Source organism: Sinohyriopsis cumingii, chromosome 2, assembly GCF_028554795.1.
Source record: "Sinohyriopsis cumingii isolate HCF-2022 chromosome 2, ASM2855479v2, whole genome shotgun sequence".
Classification (NCBI taxonomy): Eukaryota; Metazoa; Mollusca; class Bivalvia; order Unionida; family Unionidae; genus Sinohyriopsis; species Sinohyriopsis cumingii.
Genome location: NC_142962.1, coordinates 166,565,393 through 166,584,373, shown reverse-complemented (window position 1 = coordinate 166,584,373; position 18,981 = coordinate 166,565,393). Strand labels below are relative to the sequence as shown.

At 33.9% G+C, this 18,981-nt stretch overlaps 1 protein-coding gene across 1 annotated transcript in view; it reads right to left on the bottom strand.

Moving 5' to 3' along the window:
- Positions 1-6,364: 6,364 nt before the first annotated feature.
- LOC149806256 (dynein beta chain, ciliary-like) overlaps positions 6,365-18,981 on the bottom strand; it is a 185,028-nt gene continuing 172,411 nt past the window's right edge. The window contains exons 47-50 of the mRNA XM_089951202.1: positions 18,258-18,569; positions 17,560-17,802; positions 14,077-14,265; positions 6,365-10,889 (exon numbers count right to left, since the gene is read on the bottom strand). Coding sequence (XP_089807328.1) covers positions 10,272-10,889; positions 14,077-14,265; positions 17,560-17,802; positions 18,258-18,569 — 1,362 coding nt within the window. The 3' untranslated portion in view covers positions 6,365-10,271. The remainder of the gene's footprint in view (positions 10,890-14,076; positions 14,266-17,559; positions 17,803-18,257; positions 18,570-18,981) is intronic.

The window sequence follows — 18,981 nt, the reverse complement described above, 5'->3', positions numbered from 1 at the left end:
TTTAGTAAGCGACTTCAATTACAATTTGCTTTATGATGCCAATTAACCCTGAATTATCAACAGCTAGTTCATGTACCCACTAGGATAACAGAGGTATCTGAAACACTTATTGATCACATCTATACTATCAATGCTGACACTTCACCAATATTCCATGAGTGATCATTATTCTATATGCTGTACATGAAAAGTAAGTCAAAAATGTTAAACTTATCACAAATATATCAGGTATCGAATAATGAAAGGATTCAATTCACAAATATTCCTTAAAGAACTGAAAGATATCCCTTGGTCAGTAATTGAATCTTTTGATGACCTATCAGATGCTCTTGACCTCTGGATAAACATGTTTACTGACACGTTTAATACTCATGCTCATTTTAATTTTAAGACAGTCAAGCAACAAAATCAACCAAATTGGTCATATACTGAATGCTATTAAGACAAGGAATAGATTTCACAAATTAAAAGATACTGACAATTACCGATTATCAAGAAACACAGTCAAGTCACTATGGTAGATGCAAATGTAAATGGATTTTCAGGGTTTGTATGTGACTTTGAAGATGCTAATATATATGAACAATTAAATATAGAAATAGGATGTAAGAATGATAAAAATAGTATGGAGACAATCTCAGTGAGTACCCCATTGCATGATGACATACATATAATTGATATGAAACTAAATACAAAAGGTTTTAACATAGGTCACTTACATGTACAAGGTATAGTGGGAAAGATAGACCAGATTAAGTTAATGTTGTCTTCCAAGGAAAATAATATATATATTTTAGGACTCACTGAAACCAAATTAAATGCTAACCACAATAATAATCTATTTCACTGTCAAGGCTACAATAAACCATTATGTAGTGACAGAGAGACAGCAGGAGGGGGGTGTCTTGTTGTATGCATTAGGGAAGATGTAACTGTAAAAAGGCGACTTGACTTGGAGTCACATGAAATTGAGAGTATCTGGGTGGAAATTTTTCAAAATAATGCAAAATCTTTCCTAACTGGTTTCATTTATAGACCACCTTCCTCCAAAGCATTTTGGAATGATAACTTTTTGAAACAAATGGAAAATGTTCTAGCACAGGTGAAAGAAACATATATACTCGGAGATATAAATAAGGACCTTCTCAATACTCAAATAAGGAACAACTGGATGGAATTTATTGAATCATTAGGCCTAGACCAGCTGGTAAATGAGCCTACAAGTGTAACAGAAAAATTGAGCACTCTTATTGATCACATTTATACCAACCTACCAGACAATGTGGCTTATGTTAATGTACAGAATGTTGGTCTTAGTGACCACTATCCTACTTTTTTGACAAGAAAGGTTAAATGCAAGAAAAATAAGAAAAATACACATAAAATGATCACTTACAGATCGTTCAAAAATTTTAATGAAGAACAATTTCTCAGTGACCTATATAAAGTTCCATGGAATATGATCCAAAATTTGGATGACATAGATGAAGCCATGAGGGTGTGGACTGACTTATTCATGGATGTAGTATCTAAGCATGCACCACTGAAAGTACATCGAGTAAAGACTGAAATTCAACCTAATTGGCTTACTACTGAAATCCTAGATGCTATGAAAACATGAGACAAATTCAATGCTATGGAAAACCATGCACAATATAAAGTATGGAGAAATATAATAACAAGTATGATTAAAAAAGCTAAAAAAATACTTATTATCAATCATTGCTTGAAAACAAAAAGAGCAACACAAACTCCATTTGGAAAGTCTTCAATGAACTCACTGGAGGAACACAAAAAGATCAGACAAATAAAATTCACTCACTTCTGGTAAATGACACCATAGTCACTGATGAAACTGACATTGCAAATGTTTTCAATGATTTTTTCATCAACATTACCACAAAGTTAAAAGAACCAGTGATAGAAAAAAAACTTTAATGAACTGAAAAAGTTCTGCAGCAGCAAAATCTCTAAAGAGGTATGTTTCTCTATCCCACCAGTGTCAAAAAACTTTGTTAAAAAATGTCTCAGTGAACTTGATACCAAGAAAGCTACAGGACTTGATCAGATTGGTCCACGACTCATTAAATCTTCTGCCTTTGCTATTGTAGATAGCATAACATTCAAAATTAATTTAAGTATTGCAACCTCATCTGTCCCCAAAATATGGAAAACTGCAAAAGTAACTCCTATTCACAAATCTGGTTCTAAGGATGATGCTGATAACTACCGACCAATCTCAATACTACCAATCTTGTCAAAATTGATTGAAAAACATGTCCATGACTCATTCATGTCATATTTAACCAAACACTTGCTGTTACACCCTAATCAATCAGGCTTTAGACAGAACCATTCCTGTGAGACTGCCTTGATCTCCCTAACTGATAAATGGCTTCAAGCACTTGACCAAGGTAGAATAATAGGAACTGTATTTGTAAATTTCAAGAAAGCTTTTGACATGGTGGATCATGATATCTTTTTGAAGAAACAGAAAATCTACCAGTGTGATGAAACTTGTTAGATGGTTTACTTCGTACATAAATGAGAGAACACAACATGTTTATATAAATAATGTTCTGTCTGAACCTGAAACAATTAGATATAGAGTACCACAAGGCTCAATTCTAGGTCCATTACTATTCATTTTATTTATTAATGACCTATCACTTTTACTAAGAGACTCAATATCATCTACAGATCTCTATGCAGATGACACAACATTGTCAGACATCCAAAACACAAAGCATGAACTTCAAATTTCTTTACAGAATGCACTAAACAAACTGGAAAACTGGTGCACATGTAATGACATGGTGGTAAATACTAGTAAAACTAAAATATTACTTATCTCAACACGGCAAAGAAGGACAAATCTTGATAGTGATGAACTATGTCTGACATGGAAGGATACAAATCTGCAAATGGTCTGTCATGATAGACTACTTGGTGTTCTGGTAGATAATAACCTATCATGGACTGAACATATCAAACATATCAGTAAAAAAGTCAATTCAAGTTTATGGCCTCTCAGTAGGATAAGACATTTTCTCCCTGAAAGGCACAGAAAACTATTTTATAACAGTTACATACAACCCTATTTGGACTACTGTAACACAGTATGGGGTAATTCAAATGATAAAAACATAGCAAAGCTGACACATCTTCAAAAAAGAGCATTTGGGCTAATATCAATCCAGAAAGAGAGCAAGGAAAGTTTAGCTGGTAGGTTAAAAATATTACCTATTAAAGACCAAATCTGTTTGAGAAAAGCCAAACTAATGTACAGGATATCCCATAATAGTGCTCCTGAATATTTACAATCACTATTCCAGTATAGGCTACCTGGTAATACTCCCCACCTGCGATCCATGTCTACCAAACAGTATAAAATTCCCAAACCAAATAAGGAGTTATTTAAAAAAGTTTCCAATAATCTGGAACTCTGCTCTGGAATAGTATTCCAGTTGAGTTTAGAAATGCCCACTCTATTTCCTTCTTCCAAACCCAATATATCCAGTGGCTTCAGAGATGCAGCTTAAATAAATAAATTCCTTTGTATGAGGGCCTCAAGGTAGATTAGTTTTTAGCTAATTGTGTTACCCTCTTTAAATAAGGTCATTATTATTATTATTATTATTATTATTATTCAAAAGGAAAAGAAAACTTATTATTCCACTGAAATATCAAATAGTATTATTAAAAAAATGTTAGAAATCTCTGGAAAACCTTTAATGGTTTGAGGGGCATATCTGTCAGTAACCTGCCATTTACATGTATTAGTGATGAAAATTTTAAGCAAGAACCTCTTGAAACTGCAAATGCACTCAATGATTTCTTTGTGAATATAAATGAAAAACTTGTGGATTTCACAGCTCATGCAAAATTTATTGATGAATTAAATGAACACATTTCCTCAAAATGTAGCAAAGAAGAAACACAGTGCTTCCAAATCCCTAAAATAAGCCTTGAATTCATTTTAAATAAATTAGACCAACTTGAAGTCAGAACAGCTACAAGGCTAGATAATATAAGTGCTAAATTCCTAAAACTCTCATATCAATTTATTGCACCTTCAGTCTAAGTATTCCACATATATTTTTCCAAACAGGCTAAAGGTGGCCAAAGTAACTCCAGTACATAAGAAGGGAGATCTTTCTGACATGAATAACTAGAGACCTATATCAGTTTTATCATCACTTTCAAAGATATTAAAAAGACATGTTTGTAATGAATTTAGAAACTATCGGGAATCATTACATTCAGGCTTATGTGAAGGTCATTCATGCAAGACTACACTTACTAGTATGGTGAATGATAAACTGGTCAATCTTATGAAAAAAATCAACTGCCTTACTGAGACAGACTTGTCAGGGTTGGCAGGTCTGGGTAACCTTGTAGGCACAGTATTTCTTGACCTTTCAACGGCTTTTTGATGTTGTAAATCACATATCCCGCTGGAAAAGCTTAGCATATATCTTGTTAACCATGAAAGTTTAACTTGGTTTTGATCCTATCTTGAAGGCAGACAACAAGAAGTTTCTATTTTAAATAAACTTTTAAATAAGAAACTAATTAATTCAGGGTAAATTCCACAAGGATCAGTTTTTGGACCATTACTCTTTCTGCTGTATATCAAATGATTAAAAAACCACACTAAGCTATCTGCCACCAGCATGTTCACAAATGACATGACATTATATAACATTGGATCAACAAGGCCATGAGATTAACACTAAATTAAATAAAGACTTGGTAAAAGTAAAAAACTGGTCTGATGAGCACAATGGAATGAAGATAAATGCAGCCAGATCCAAAGCCATGAATATAGATAGTCAAGCAAGAGTAAAAACTGAGAAAAATGATTTCAAAGTAATCATGAAAGGAATAGATATACAACAGTCTGAAAATGAAAAACTACTTGGCATCATGATAGACAATATCTTGTGCTGGAAAATACAAGTTGTTAAGGTCATTAAAAAAGTTAATTCACTGCCTTATCTTTTGAACAGAGTAAAATCTTATCTCACTCAAGAACAGAGAAAGATATTCTACAATGCATACATCATGCCACACCTAGTGCAGAAATCAAGAAAGATCACTTAAATTTCAAAAAAGAGCAGCTAGAGTTATTCTTGAATCTGATTTAGATACACAATAAACAAATATTTTTAAAACCCTCAGGTACCTTCCATTTCAGTAGAGAACTCAGTTTCAAAAAGATTTACTAGTCATAAATCCTTACATGAATGTCTCCTGATTACCTTTAACATTAAATTTGTTGAAAACATACATATGTATGAACTAAGATCCGTCTCATACAACAAGTTATATTTACCTAAACCAAATTCAGAATTTTATAACAAGGGTTTAGCTTTTTCTAGAGCCAAACTATGGAATTCCATACCACCTTATATAAAGTCAGCTGACACATGCCAAGCTTTCAAAATCTACAGAAACAACAATTTGTATGATTTTGTTTGCCTAGTGGTTAGAGCGTCTGCCTCGGATGCGGGAGGTCGTGGGTTTGATCCCCGGCCAAGTCATACCAAAGACTTACAAAAATGGTACTAACAGCTGCCTCGCTTGGCACTCAGCATTAAGAGGTTAGTGTTAGGACTGGTCGGCCTGGTGTCAGGATAATATGACTGGGTGGGACATCATGCTATATGTCTGCGGCAAGATGCCCCAGTGCTAGACATCACTATAAACTGCCACACTGCAGATATTGTAGCAATATGACTGAAAAATTGTTAAAGCTAAGTTAAAAATCCAAATCACACACACACACACATGATTTTTTTTTAATTCAGTACTTCTACTTTTTACAACATTGTTATATCATGTACTCACCTATAATGTTTTACACATATTCGCTATAATTCTTTTTATGAATTCTGTAACTCATCCTTAAAGACTTGTGCATGTTTTATTGTAGCAATAGATCAATTGTCTAACAAACCCATGATGTAAAAATTGTGCATATATATATATATATATGTATGTATATATATATATATATATATATATATATATATATATATAAAATTGTAGAAGGCATCATGGAAGATTGGTCAGTAGATCAAATGAGCTTCTGTAAATAAAGTTAATAATAATATTAATAATAATAATAACAAAAATAATAATATTGTTACTATTATTATTACTATTTATATCACTCATTACATTAACATTACATACTGCTCTGTTCAGATTAATAAACTTTATTAATTTCCAAACGAGTTTCTATGTACTGTTACACTATTATTGGTTTGAATATCACTAGCCTCTTGTTACAAAGTCTGAAAATACACGATGAGTATATGTAAAGTGCTCTCAAATCAAATAAAAAAGAACACAGGTGTACACATAAAATTTCTTTATTAAATACATTTAAATTTATTAAATGGCATTTATAAAATCAAATCAATAACCAACTTCGTTATTTGAAAGATTCATGTCAACTTAAATTTCATGTTTGGATCCAAAATGAAAAGATTGTTTAATTAATAACTGTTGAAAAATATAAATAAAAATGTTTGAACAAAATTCTACTCATAAACACAATTTACTGCAGCCATTTAAAAGAATGGTGTAATTGTTCATATTTATGAAAGGAAAACACCATCAAATAATACATACTGTATATACTCGTGTATAAGCCAAATAATTAGGAAAAAAATAAAGGCCTGGAAGAGAAGGGGGGTTGGCTTATCCGTGGGCCAATGTATAAACTTTACAGTTTTTATGTTTTTTTGTTGACTACTGTAATGGCTGTAAATCTTGGGACAAGAAACAACAATTTATTCTGTATCTTAAGACATAGGCATGTAAAAAGAGTAACTTTCGTTGACCTGACAATTCTTAAACTGTTATAAAGTACTATGATCGATTTTGTTATTATTCTGCATGTGCATTTTTTCTGATTTCTCCAACATGAAGTTAAATAAAGGTAAATACAGACTTCATAATTCGCAGGCCAGTTGAGTTTACCAGGGAGACCATGCTGAATTATAATGTACAGTACTTACACAGCGCAAAGCACGCATAGTGTCACTTAAATCCTTACTTATTCCCATATTTATTAGTTGCAGATTTTGCTTTATTCATTGTTTTGACCAAATTGCATTCTTCCAGATAACATTTCAGCTAGTCCTTAATAGCTGTTTCATTTACGTTGACTCACGCGCTGACGAATGACTCATTTTCAATGATATAAGCAATCCTACAAATTGAGGTAATATTTTTAAAAAGGTATGTACGTTAATTGTAAAAGGCACATAACCATTATAATTTACATGTACACGAAGAATGGTAATAATGAAGACTAATATTCTCATATAGATCAACTAAGATCAGCATCAATCAATTTTAGTTTCGTGTTTTAGCTGAACAAACATCATAACTTTCCACACAATGGAAAGCTTGATGTCTCGGCATCTCCTATGTTGATAGTCCGTGAATTTGTCTTTCGTTTTGCGACAGCAGTGCAGGCCAGTTAATCATTAAAACCCTGGAAGTGGCTTGCGATAAGAGGGAGTTTTGACCGGTAACTATACCAGTACATTGATGTGTAATTGCCTTTTATTCCATAATATTAGCACGATTACCATAGTTTTGTAAAACGGGGTGTAAGGCATACCTATGAAATTTTTAAAAGCCAAGTAGGGAAACTGAGTAAAGAAAATAGAAATTGGGAACCTAAAATCAGGAGGTTTTTCATGGCATTTTTAAAGCCTTGTTTTCACAAAATATTGATCGTTCTTCCTGGCCCAACATGCATGAAATTCGCAAAAAGACTCGCTGTTCTTCCTGTGACGTGCTCTATTTTCCACCAGGACCTGCTCTATTTTCATATTCTGGTCAGCTGTGGTCAAACTGCACAATAGCTCAAGATTAGTCTTAAATAAACAAGCAGGAAATTCAGTGCGACTAATTAAAAGTTAATCCTTATCCAGGCAACTATTTTGTGAAAACGATTGGCCCTCCGTCGTAATTCAAGGAAACCACGTTCTACACTATTGTGTGTTATGCAAGCACCAACAATTGATTGGCAAATAAAGGATTCACAATTTTGTTGAACTAAAGGTACCAAAATAGCCAGCATCATGGTACTGTACATGTGGAGACTATTTTGCCCTTTTTGTATACCCAACCTTATTCCCTTATTGTCAACTTGTAAAGCATTTAGTATTGTTTACTAAAAAACATGTATTCTGAATTAGTTTTTTGAGGATACATGTTCTGCATGGTATGCATTTTCATTCCTTTTAATTTAACGGTGGTAATTAACATTGGTATATACAGTAAAAAAAAATGCCAGGTGTTCACTTGTGTAAGTTTCTTTCATGGGAATCGCGCTATAGCATATGGAGTTACAGCATTCATAGTGATCATTCTTGGGACTGAAATTACTTGTGGACGATTTTATTTTTGTGGGTTTTTTTTAATTATTATTGTAGAGGTAAAAAAAATCATTAATTTACTTCAATAATGTTTAAACTTAACATTCTATTTAGTGAAGAAGCAAATTCTTTATAGTAAAATAATTATTTCATCACAACAATAATTCACAGGTGATACAAAAAAACATGTAGGACTTTTCTTGTTTAGAAGAAATGAAAATCTAAGACATGATGTAACTTGGGAGTTCTCTGCAAAAAACTGGATGATATTATGAAAACAGGAGGTAGGCATGGAGCAACCCCGAAAATCTGGAATTTTTTATTCTTCCAGCTTGAAAATTGACTTGCATAGTGTAAAGTCGCTTACATCAAAGCAAACTACAGCTCAGCTTTTACGGTATTAGCATAATTTTTTAAGCATTATTTCTGAAACTTTATTATTATATTTTGGAGATATCATTAAAGTTTAGCGCAATGGTGCCCATGATTCGATTCCAAGGGATGTACTTAATTCAGCGCATAATCAAACCTACAATGTACATGTGGTGGCACCACCATGTAAATATGTTCAGTAGCCTAATTGTGAGCATTGAATTGAACCATATTGTTTGTTTGTTGTGTTGTCATACTGGGATTATGTTTTAATCAGTTAGGTATTTACAATTTCAAAGCAAAGTAAAAATGCAATTATCAGTACACTGATATAAAGTGTCCAATGCAATAATGCATAAACAAACAATAATCGAGTCAAAACGAGAGGTAGTGTTACAGTAACTCACGATTGCTAAATTCTTGTCATCATCTGATCAAATTATACACAAATTTAAATAAGGCAGAAACAATGGGAAAACAGAAAATTAAATAAATTACTTTTCAAACAAGTTTATACCATTTCTTTTTAGTAATCACACTTTGAGGGCCTCAAGGTAGATTAGTTTTTAGCTAATTGTGTTACCCTCTTTAAATAAGGTCATTATCATGCACTTGAGATAAGTGTAATATTTTATATATAAGTTTGCCTAAATAGATGCATTTAGAACTTACCTCGTACATCTTGAGATGTCTTGGAGTTGTAGGTTGGCTTATACGTGGGTCATGCACTTTTTAGCATTTATACCTGTTCAGTTTGGGGGTGGGCTTATACACAAATGGGCTTATATGCGAGTATATATGGTAACTACGAATCTCATACAACAAATTACATAAAAGACTTTTAATTACACAACTATTGCTGTATCATTTTACATAATTGTTATAAAAACCTTCAACATTTTTTCATACAAATACAAGATATATTAAAAATCCATTTTATTAAAACTAAATTTAATAAATAAATACAAATTCATTTGATACAGATCTTATTACTAATCTCTGCTCCCTTAATCCTTTACAAACATAATCGTAAAAAGCAAAAACAATACAATGGAACTAACTTATTAACAATAAATTCAATAAATTACAAAATAATACTTAAAATTTTAATATCTTAGGTCTTTGAGATGCTACATTATTCCAAACAACACTTCAACAATATTCTGTTAATACTCTTGATGAAAAAAACATACACAACAATAGGTGTTACTGTAAGTTATCTGGACAAAATTATAATATAAATAAGGATTGGTAACAGTGCATTTTATTTGGATAAGATTATTAACATAAATACATACTGACAGTAATATTGTATGTTATTTGGATATGATTATCTGTACAAAGTGTAACTCTTACATAAAGTAATATTTTTGAGTTCAGCAATTCAGCAGTTCAATAGTGTCAAACATAACAGTTCTATTCACTAATCTGAAAAAGAGGTAAAACAACAATGTCAATGCTTGTATCGTGAGATATTTGAAGTTCTGTGAAGGATCAAACCTGAAGGAGAAGAGCCACACCTCCAAGGATCCACTTGGATGGCTTCTCTTTGGTCTTGAGGTTAAAGGTCCAGACAAAGGTTGGGCCACGCTGCTTGGTCTTGTACACAGGGCATTCATAAATGTTCCGTACATCCTGTCGGTCTACCGGGATGGCCTTGATAAAGATTACTGGGACTGCTGGTGCAAGCTCCTTTAGCCTGGCCTCCGTGATCATGCCAGACTGCATGTCCCAGCGTGCTCCCTCCATGAACAGGCCATGGACATATGCACCTTCACGTGGTGGGCCTGCCATGTCCTCACGACTCTTCTTGGTCACATCACACTGTAGGCACATACGGTCCAGTGGCCACTCATTCTTTCTGGCCATTTGCTGCATGATAGCAGTGAGGAAGGACTGAGGATTGAAGAAACCAGCCAACCACACTGCAGCAGGGAGTTGGAAGTCAGAGGTCCATGTCTCAAGCTCTTTAATACGTTGAATAAGATCTGCATACCAGGCTGTCAGACCATATAAGGATGGGTAGGCTTTCTTTTCCCATGATGCTGGTACAACATCTAAGAACAGGGAATTACCAAGGTCCTCCATGTCTGCCGTAATAGTCAGTTCACCCTGAAAAAAGCCCCAAAACATTGGAAGAATTATTATTTCGTCTGACTAACCACAGCTATTATAAACGTAATCTTGATACAATTTTGCAATTTCTTGTTCAATGACCTTGACCTTTGATCTCTTGATCAAAGATTCACTAGGGAGCTGCAATGTGTGATGGGACCAGGTGTGTTTGCCCCACTGTAGACTTACCTATGAAGTCTGGTGAAAATTGGTTTCAAGAAAGTTGAGTTACAAAGCAAAAACCCCTAAAAAAGCAATGTAGGCACTCATGATTTTGACTTTTATTTCTTGGCCTCAAAATCAATAAGGAGTTGCCTCTGTCCAAGTGTAGTCCCCTTTTTTGAAGTCTGATAAAAATTTGGAAACTACTATTCATGCTGGAAAGAAAATCAGATTTTAAGCTCCAGTGATCTTGAACTTGAACCTGCTAATCTCAATACCAACAGGCTTCTGTTTCTACTAGTCCCAAAACCAACAGGCTTTTGCTTCTACCAGTAGGAACTTGAACCTATCAGTCCCAAAATCAACAGGCTTTTGCTTCTACTCATGGGAATTTTAATGTGCCAGTCCCAAATCAACAAGCTTCTGTTTCTACCTATGAGAATTTTAACGTGTCAGTCCCAAAACCAACAGGCTTTTGCTTCTACCAGTCAGAATTTGAACCTATCAGTCCCAAATCCAACAGGCTTTTGCTCTACCAGTAGGAATTTGAACCTATCAGTCCCAAAATCAACAGGCTTCTGTTTCTACCTATGGAAACATGAACCTGAACATGTGAGATATATATTTTGCCTTACTGGCACTGATTTGCTTTCATCCAAGTCAGACAAAGTATTTAGGTTTAAAACATTCACCCTGACATTCTTCTATAACAATATAGTCTCTGTAAATGCCTCAGATTTAAACCTGCAAAATGCAAGCAAAGTTGTCAACAGGTCTAAAATATTGTGGATCATTGCAAGAAATTTCCAAATTTGATTAAAGGCTTAGGGAAAACAAAATGGTTCTATAAGATAACTCTGAATAAAAATGCCAAACCTTATGCTATATTTACCCTATGAAAGGTCCCTATCCCTTATGCCATCTCTACCCTATGAAAGGTCCCTATCCCTCATGCCATATCTATCCTATGAAAGGTCCCTATCCCTTATGCCATATCTACCCTATGAAAGGTCCCTATCCCTTATGCCATATCTACCCTATGAAAGGTCCCTATCCCTTATGCCATATCTACCCTATGAAAGGTCCCTATCCCTTATGCCATATCTACCCTATGAAGGTCCCTATCCCTTTACTGGATAAAGTTCAATCCTGAGAATGTGCCAAAATGTCAGTTTTGGTGGAACGGTCTTAGTACTCAGCTAGAACACTTGGTAAAAATCTGCCAAAATTGCATTGATAACTCAAGAGCTGAACCAATGATACCTAATGAATTTCCATGTTGACCTTGGCGATGAGTCATTTCAGACTTGTTTCAACCGAATGATCAAACGTATCTCTTGGTGATATTGATTACTGATTATTTTTCACAATAATAGCAAAATTGTGAGGCACAGGTTCAAAAGGAATTGTCCATCAACTCAATCTTTGCATGACATGTTATAATAGAAGAACTGGTTACTGATAATGGTCTGCAATAGACATCTGCATCACTCAAATAATTTGCAAAAAATTATAGCATATTACATGTAACCAAAAATATCCACAGAGTAATTGTCTCACCAAAAGAGCTGTTCCACAATCCTTATATAGCTCTTTTGACATATCACACAACACCATTACCAAATGAATGCAGCCCTGCCAATTTACTGATGGGAAGAAAATGACAAACTACTTTGCCAAAGGCACCAGAAAACTTACAGCCAAAATGGCCAGATTTAGAAAAAAAACTTGAAGAAATCAGACAACTATCAAAAACAAATTTAATAGAGAAATTATGATTGTCAACATTGTGCCCAAAATATGAAAAAACTTCAGGTAGGGAATAAAGTTGGGATTAAAGATTATTTTTCTTCAGGCATTGTTAAATCTGAGGCATCTACACCTCATTCATACATGGTAGTAACTGACTAGAGAGAGATACAGTGTAATAGGAGAAATATAATTCCCTGCAATCACACTAACGGAGCCTCTCGGAGTATATCTTTCAAACCCGGATACTTTATCTAACTTCGATGAAAGCAAAGCAGTGCTAATCAGGAAAAATTAATCTTTCACAAGTTCAGGAAGATTGTCAAAACTACCTGAGAGACTGAACTTGTAAAAATCAAGCTGTGAATAGCTTGTTTAGAAATGCAGTAATCAGATCACATTTCATTTTAATGTTAACTTTCTCAGGAGGGGAGATGTAGAGTAAGCCTTAATCTAATTAGCTTTGAAACATCACTTGACAGTAAAAGTAATCAGATATTCCACACTGGATTAGAACTGATACACACTAACAGCTGGTTTATGTTATACATTCACTAGGGTTTATGTTCCATGGGAAAAATACTTTCAAATCAGCATTGTCTCCTCCTGTAAAGATGTCTTGTATTTAATAAATAGTATAGATCACCTTCTGGAGTTATTCTTCAATAGCAAATAACATTACACTCCCAAAATCAATAGGCTTTTGCTTCTACCCATTGGAATTTTATCCTGCCAGTCCCAAATCAACAGGCTTTTGCTTCTACCCATGGGAATTTTAACCTGCCAGTCCAAAATTAACAAGCTTCTGTTTTTACCCATGGGAACTGTAACCTGCCAGTCCCAAATCAAAAGGCTTTTTTTTCTACCAATAGGAATTTTAACCTATGAGTCCCAAAATCAGCAGGCTTCTGTTTCTACCCATGGGAACTTGTACCTGCCAGTCACAAAACAACAGGCTTTTGCTTCTACCCATGGGAAAGGCACACAAGTTTTGAGAAAAAAAGACTTCAGTAAACTTAAATAATGTTGCACAAATCACCTTGTCTACAGATGGACACTGCTTTTGCAATGGTCCCTCATACATTGAGTTCTGTCAGGAGGGTACAAAGAAGATAGGGTACTATGACAATTTTGTAATTATGCCTGAAGCCAAAAAGAAAGAAAGAAAATCAATGCAATATATTTTATCAAGGAAAAACAAACACAGATGTAATAAACTATATTGTGTTATTTCACTTTTTATGAATTTCGCATGTCCGATCAAATTTATTACCTTCAAGCCTAGATTTAATTCCTTGAGTGATCTTCTGATTTCATTAGTCAACATGTTCATGCGTTCACACTCCTGGAAGGCAACAACCACATATGGCGTTCTCTCTTCTGGTGGCACCTTGGCCATCAATTCCAGCATGTTGAACTCATCTGGAAGTTTTTCCACTATTTCATCCAGGATTGATTTGATCTAGGAATACATGAATAGTTTCTTTAAATGTGACATCAGATTGTTCATCTTTAACAAAATAATGAATGATAGCTTTATTCTGCAGTCAATTTCTGCTTTTAGGCAATACTGGTATTTAATTATTTTACTAAAAATTTCCAATTTTAGGCAATATTGGTATTTAATTATTCTACTAAAAGTTTCCAATTTTAGGCAATATTGTATTTAATTTTTCTATTGATGCAATTAATGCATTATAAATTGTTACATGATTTTATCATTTTTGGGTAAAGGAGTAATGAAATCAAGCCTGATAGAACTTAATATATCCATTTTATGTGAGGAGATGGAATGAGCTCAAGTTCTAGTCTAAACTCCTTAATCAAAATACTTTGATCAAATCCATGTCATGAAAAATTAGCATGAAAGGCAAAAGCTCTGAAATTAGGAAAATACCTAAAAATTCATGCCAAACCTGAAAATTCTATCCAAAGCCTTTCTCTGCCCATACAAAATATTTAGGCAGATTCTGCCTGGATTTTAGTGGATTCAGGGTGTGATTCACCTAAAAGCTCAAAATTTCAGACAGACTTTAGGTGGACTGGGAAGACAGCTAAGGTGACAGACTGAAACTGTCTAATAGTTAAGCATACTATTTCTCATATTCCTCCTAAAGGATAACTGTTAGATGGAAAATTTCTGATTGTCTAGTTCATTTTCTTCCTGTAGAGTTTGGACTTAGACTGATTTTAGCAGAAATGTCAGGCAGAAATTTGAACTTTATCAAAAAGAACTACAAGCACAAGTGAATCTTTGGACTTTGCGCATGCCATGCACCAAATTTTGGATTTGATCTGATGTTTACTCTGGAAAAAAAAATATGCTCAACAAAAATCACTCTAGTAAAAATATGACTGAAATTTCAGTGAAATCGCAGTGAAAATTTTGTGACATTCACTCAAATGTGCTTTTTTCACTAAAATTTTGCTATTTTGCCAACATTTCTGAAAATAAAACGATATTTTGTGATTATAATATCACTGACATTTCAATAGAAAATATCAACAAGATATAATAAAATTTATTTTTTTGTTTATTGTACAATTTGAATGATTTTCAGCAACATTTATATTTCCTGTTTCTGATTGCTGTAATTTTATTGTTCTTTTTTGGAACAATAACTTCTTTCCACATCTTTACTTGTAATGTTTCTTTATCACATTTTGTTGTTGTTGTTGTTGTAATTTTGTTGAACTTCATTGGGTTTAACTGCCCTCGAACAAGACTGTTTTCTTGTTTTCCATTTTAAAGCAGAATTTCACATTTTTCCTGACCTGAACCTGATTTTCCTCTATATGGACCCTTTTTTAATATCGTCACTGAAGCTGTTGTTTTTTTGTGGAAATTCTCTATCCAGTCCCATTCTGCAACGAGCTTTCTAATAAGTATTTGTTCCATATTTTATTTAACAGATGATTGCTGTAAAGAGCTTTCTGATTGGTCAAAAGTTTGATCTTGCCCAATGAATCTTCATGTACCGGAAACTGATGGAAATGAGCATGCTTGCCAAACATGGTAATTTTAATTTTCAAGTGGGATTTGAGTTTGAATAACCATTTGAAAAATGTGCAGCATTGAGAATATCTTGAATGCAAAATCAACGGGAATGTAATTGGTCAATCTGTATGAAAAATGAACGCCAGGATCAGTATTTTGCTTTTTTGCCATAAAGAGCTTCACAGTAGCAGCTAACATGCTAAATATGACATTGAATTGAACCAGGATGATTTAAAAGTTATATAACTCCAAAATGATTAACTGACAGAATTTAAAGAGGGACAACATATAGATCACTGGTAATAATTGTTCATATTGTTGCCAGACACCCATGTCTCTGAAAGACAGTCATATCTTTGTGAAATTTTCTTGGCCCACAAGTAGAATCATCCTTCAGTATTCTGAGTGGTATTATTGTTTATATTATCAAAATATTCTAGGTGTGTTAGAATTCATTGTAAAATAAGAGTACTCATATCATGATAAACGTTTATTACGGCTGCTTATGGAACAAGGACTAATTCAAGAGACCACGTCAGCATCATAGTTTGTACATTAATCAAAAATCAAGTCTGCAGTACAACTCCCATATCTCTTGGATGTCATATAATTACATCTATATAATTTTGTTTCATGTACACTGAAATATTATCCAAGTTAATAAAGTCATGTTTAATTCATATCCATTATTTATTTGAAACCTTTTGAAATGACTGAAAAATTACTGAAACTTCAGTAAAATACTATATGATGGTCAAAATTTTAGTGATATCTCACCAAAATTTTATTAAGCCCTCACAAAACATTCAATGAAATGTTAGAATCTCGCCAAAACTTCAGCAGAATTTCAGCAAAAGTTTTCATCAGAACTTTTGTGATATCTCTTAAATATTTTAGTGAGATCTCGCCAAAATTTCAATGAAAGTTTTTTCTCACCAAACTTTCAATGAAATGAAAAGACTTAAATGATGCCATCATGGATTAAGTTTTGTATGCAGGAAAGAACATGAGGACAAAACAAACATAAATCTTGTTTGATAATGTCTGTCAAAATAAAATTTGTTAAACACATTCAAAATTATTGTGAATGTTTATCATTGATTGCCAATAATGTCAAAGCATCATTAGGAAGTTTAATAGAAATCTGAAGCAGATTTTGTATTGGACGATTTTTATGTAGACATTTTAGACAACCTTTCTTAAGACAGAAACCTTAGGTGGATTTTTATTTCGGGTAGAAATTTCAGGCGGGATTTTCTTGAGGTAGAATTTTATTTCAGGCGGAAATCTTAGATGAATATTTTTGTTTAAGTGGAATCTTAGGACAACTAATTTGCATACTTTGCCTAAAATTCCGCCAGAAATCCACCAAAAGTCTGCTTGAAATTCGCCTGAGCTTCTTTAAGATTATGGCTAGGAAGACAACACTTAAGAAACCCATCTAAAATCTGCCTGGAAAAGTTTGTACAAAATTTTCAGGTGGATTTTCATTTCAGGTGGAAGTCTTGGATTCTTTTTATTTAATCAGAATATTAGGACAACTAATTTCCGTATTTCACCTAAACTTCCACCCTGAATCCACCTGAATTCCACTTGAAATTTGCCTAAGCTCCCTTAATATAAGCAGTTATGGCTTAGGCAGAAAGCGCTTAAAAAACCCTTCTGAAATCTGCCTTAAGTCTGCCTGGAAAATTTCATAGCGGTGGCCAATTAAGGAAATAATGGAACATGATGAATTTTCATGGTAGGAAAGATTACCTTTTCTTCTCTACTAACACCTGCGCCAGCCCCTGCACCACTGTCCCGTGGCTGCATTTCAAAAACAATTCTGAACAAACTGTCCGATGTTTTGGTTAGGAACTCAATCTCCGCATTGGGATGAAGTCCATACAGATATGGACTTTCAGGTGGTAACACTTCATCAATGTAATTATGGTATCCCTTGTAGTCTGAGTTTGGAGGGATGGGGAAGCCAGGTGCTAAATACAATTCTCCATCCAACTGAAATTCAACAACATGTCTTTTATTCCTCACACAACTATTTACTTTGAAAGTAACTGAGAAACAGGTTTTGATTTAGAAGATAAGCCTTCTAAAATGCGTGACAGTCCTTAAAAACCTACATGTTATACAGGGAAGATAGTTTTGCAGTTTGAGCTTGAAGTGTCAACAATGAATGAAATTACTGAATGAGAAAAAAATATGTATACAATTTTTTCATGATACAACTAACCAAAAAATTTAAAATATTAAATCTTAGTTTCTGTTCCCCTATCCAAAGTATAAATTTGTATAAATGTTCCCCCAACCAAAGTATGAATTTGATGTTTAAAGCAGAAAGCATGCTCCAATTTAAGATTTTTTTTTAAAGATCTGCAGAAAATCACAGGCAGGTTCACTGAATGAAGGCACAGATTTATTGTTGTTTACGAACTTCTTTATGATTAAAAACTCACCATATCTGGGTGCATGTACACTTCCAGGTAAGTCCTGCAGAGCTTTCTGTCCCAGTCATCTGTGATGTGGCCTCCATACATGATTTCCCCAAACAAATATCTCAGATCTTCCCATGGGACCTTGGCATTGGCCTCTAAGTAGTTGTATAAGACATTGACACTGATGGTCAGGTCCCCAGTGTTATAGGGATAGACTCTGTTCCAACCCTGGGCTCCAAACTTTCTCCTCTCGCACACAACGGCATGGAAATAGCACAGGGAAAACAGAATGCTCTTAAACTCAGCCTCTCTAGCACACATTTCTAGGGTTTCCTTTTAGTCGAAAAGAAATAAAGTATATGAATGTCAATCAATCAAAGAAATGAAGTATCTGAATGTCAACCAGTCAAAGTAATGAAGTATCTGAATGTCAACCAATCAAAGTAATGAAGTATCTGAATGTCAACCAAAGTAATGAAGTATCTGAATGTCAACCAACCAAAGTAATGAAGTATCTGAATGTCAACCAGTCAAAGTAATAAAGTATCTGAATGTCAACCAATCAAAGCAGACTAAATGAAGATGCAGATTAAGTTGTGTTATTGAGTTAAAACATAAAGATGAGAAATATATACAAGTGACTACTGTGAGGTCTTAACACAGAGTTTTATCAAAGAGGCCTGCAGGTAGTACAAATGCAACTATGACTCATGCACAGAGGGTTCTGATTGGTCAGTTACGCATG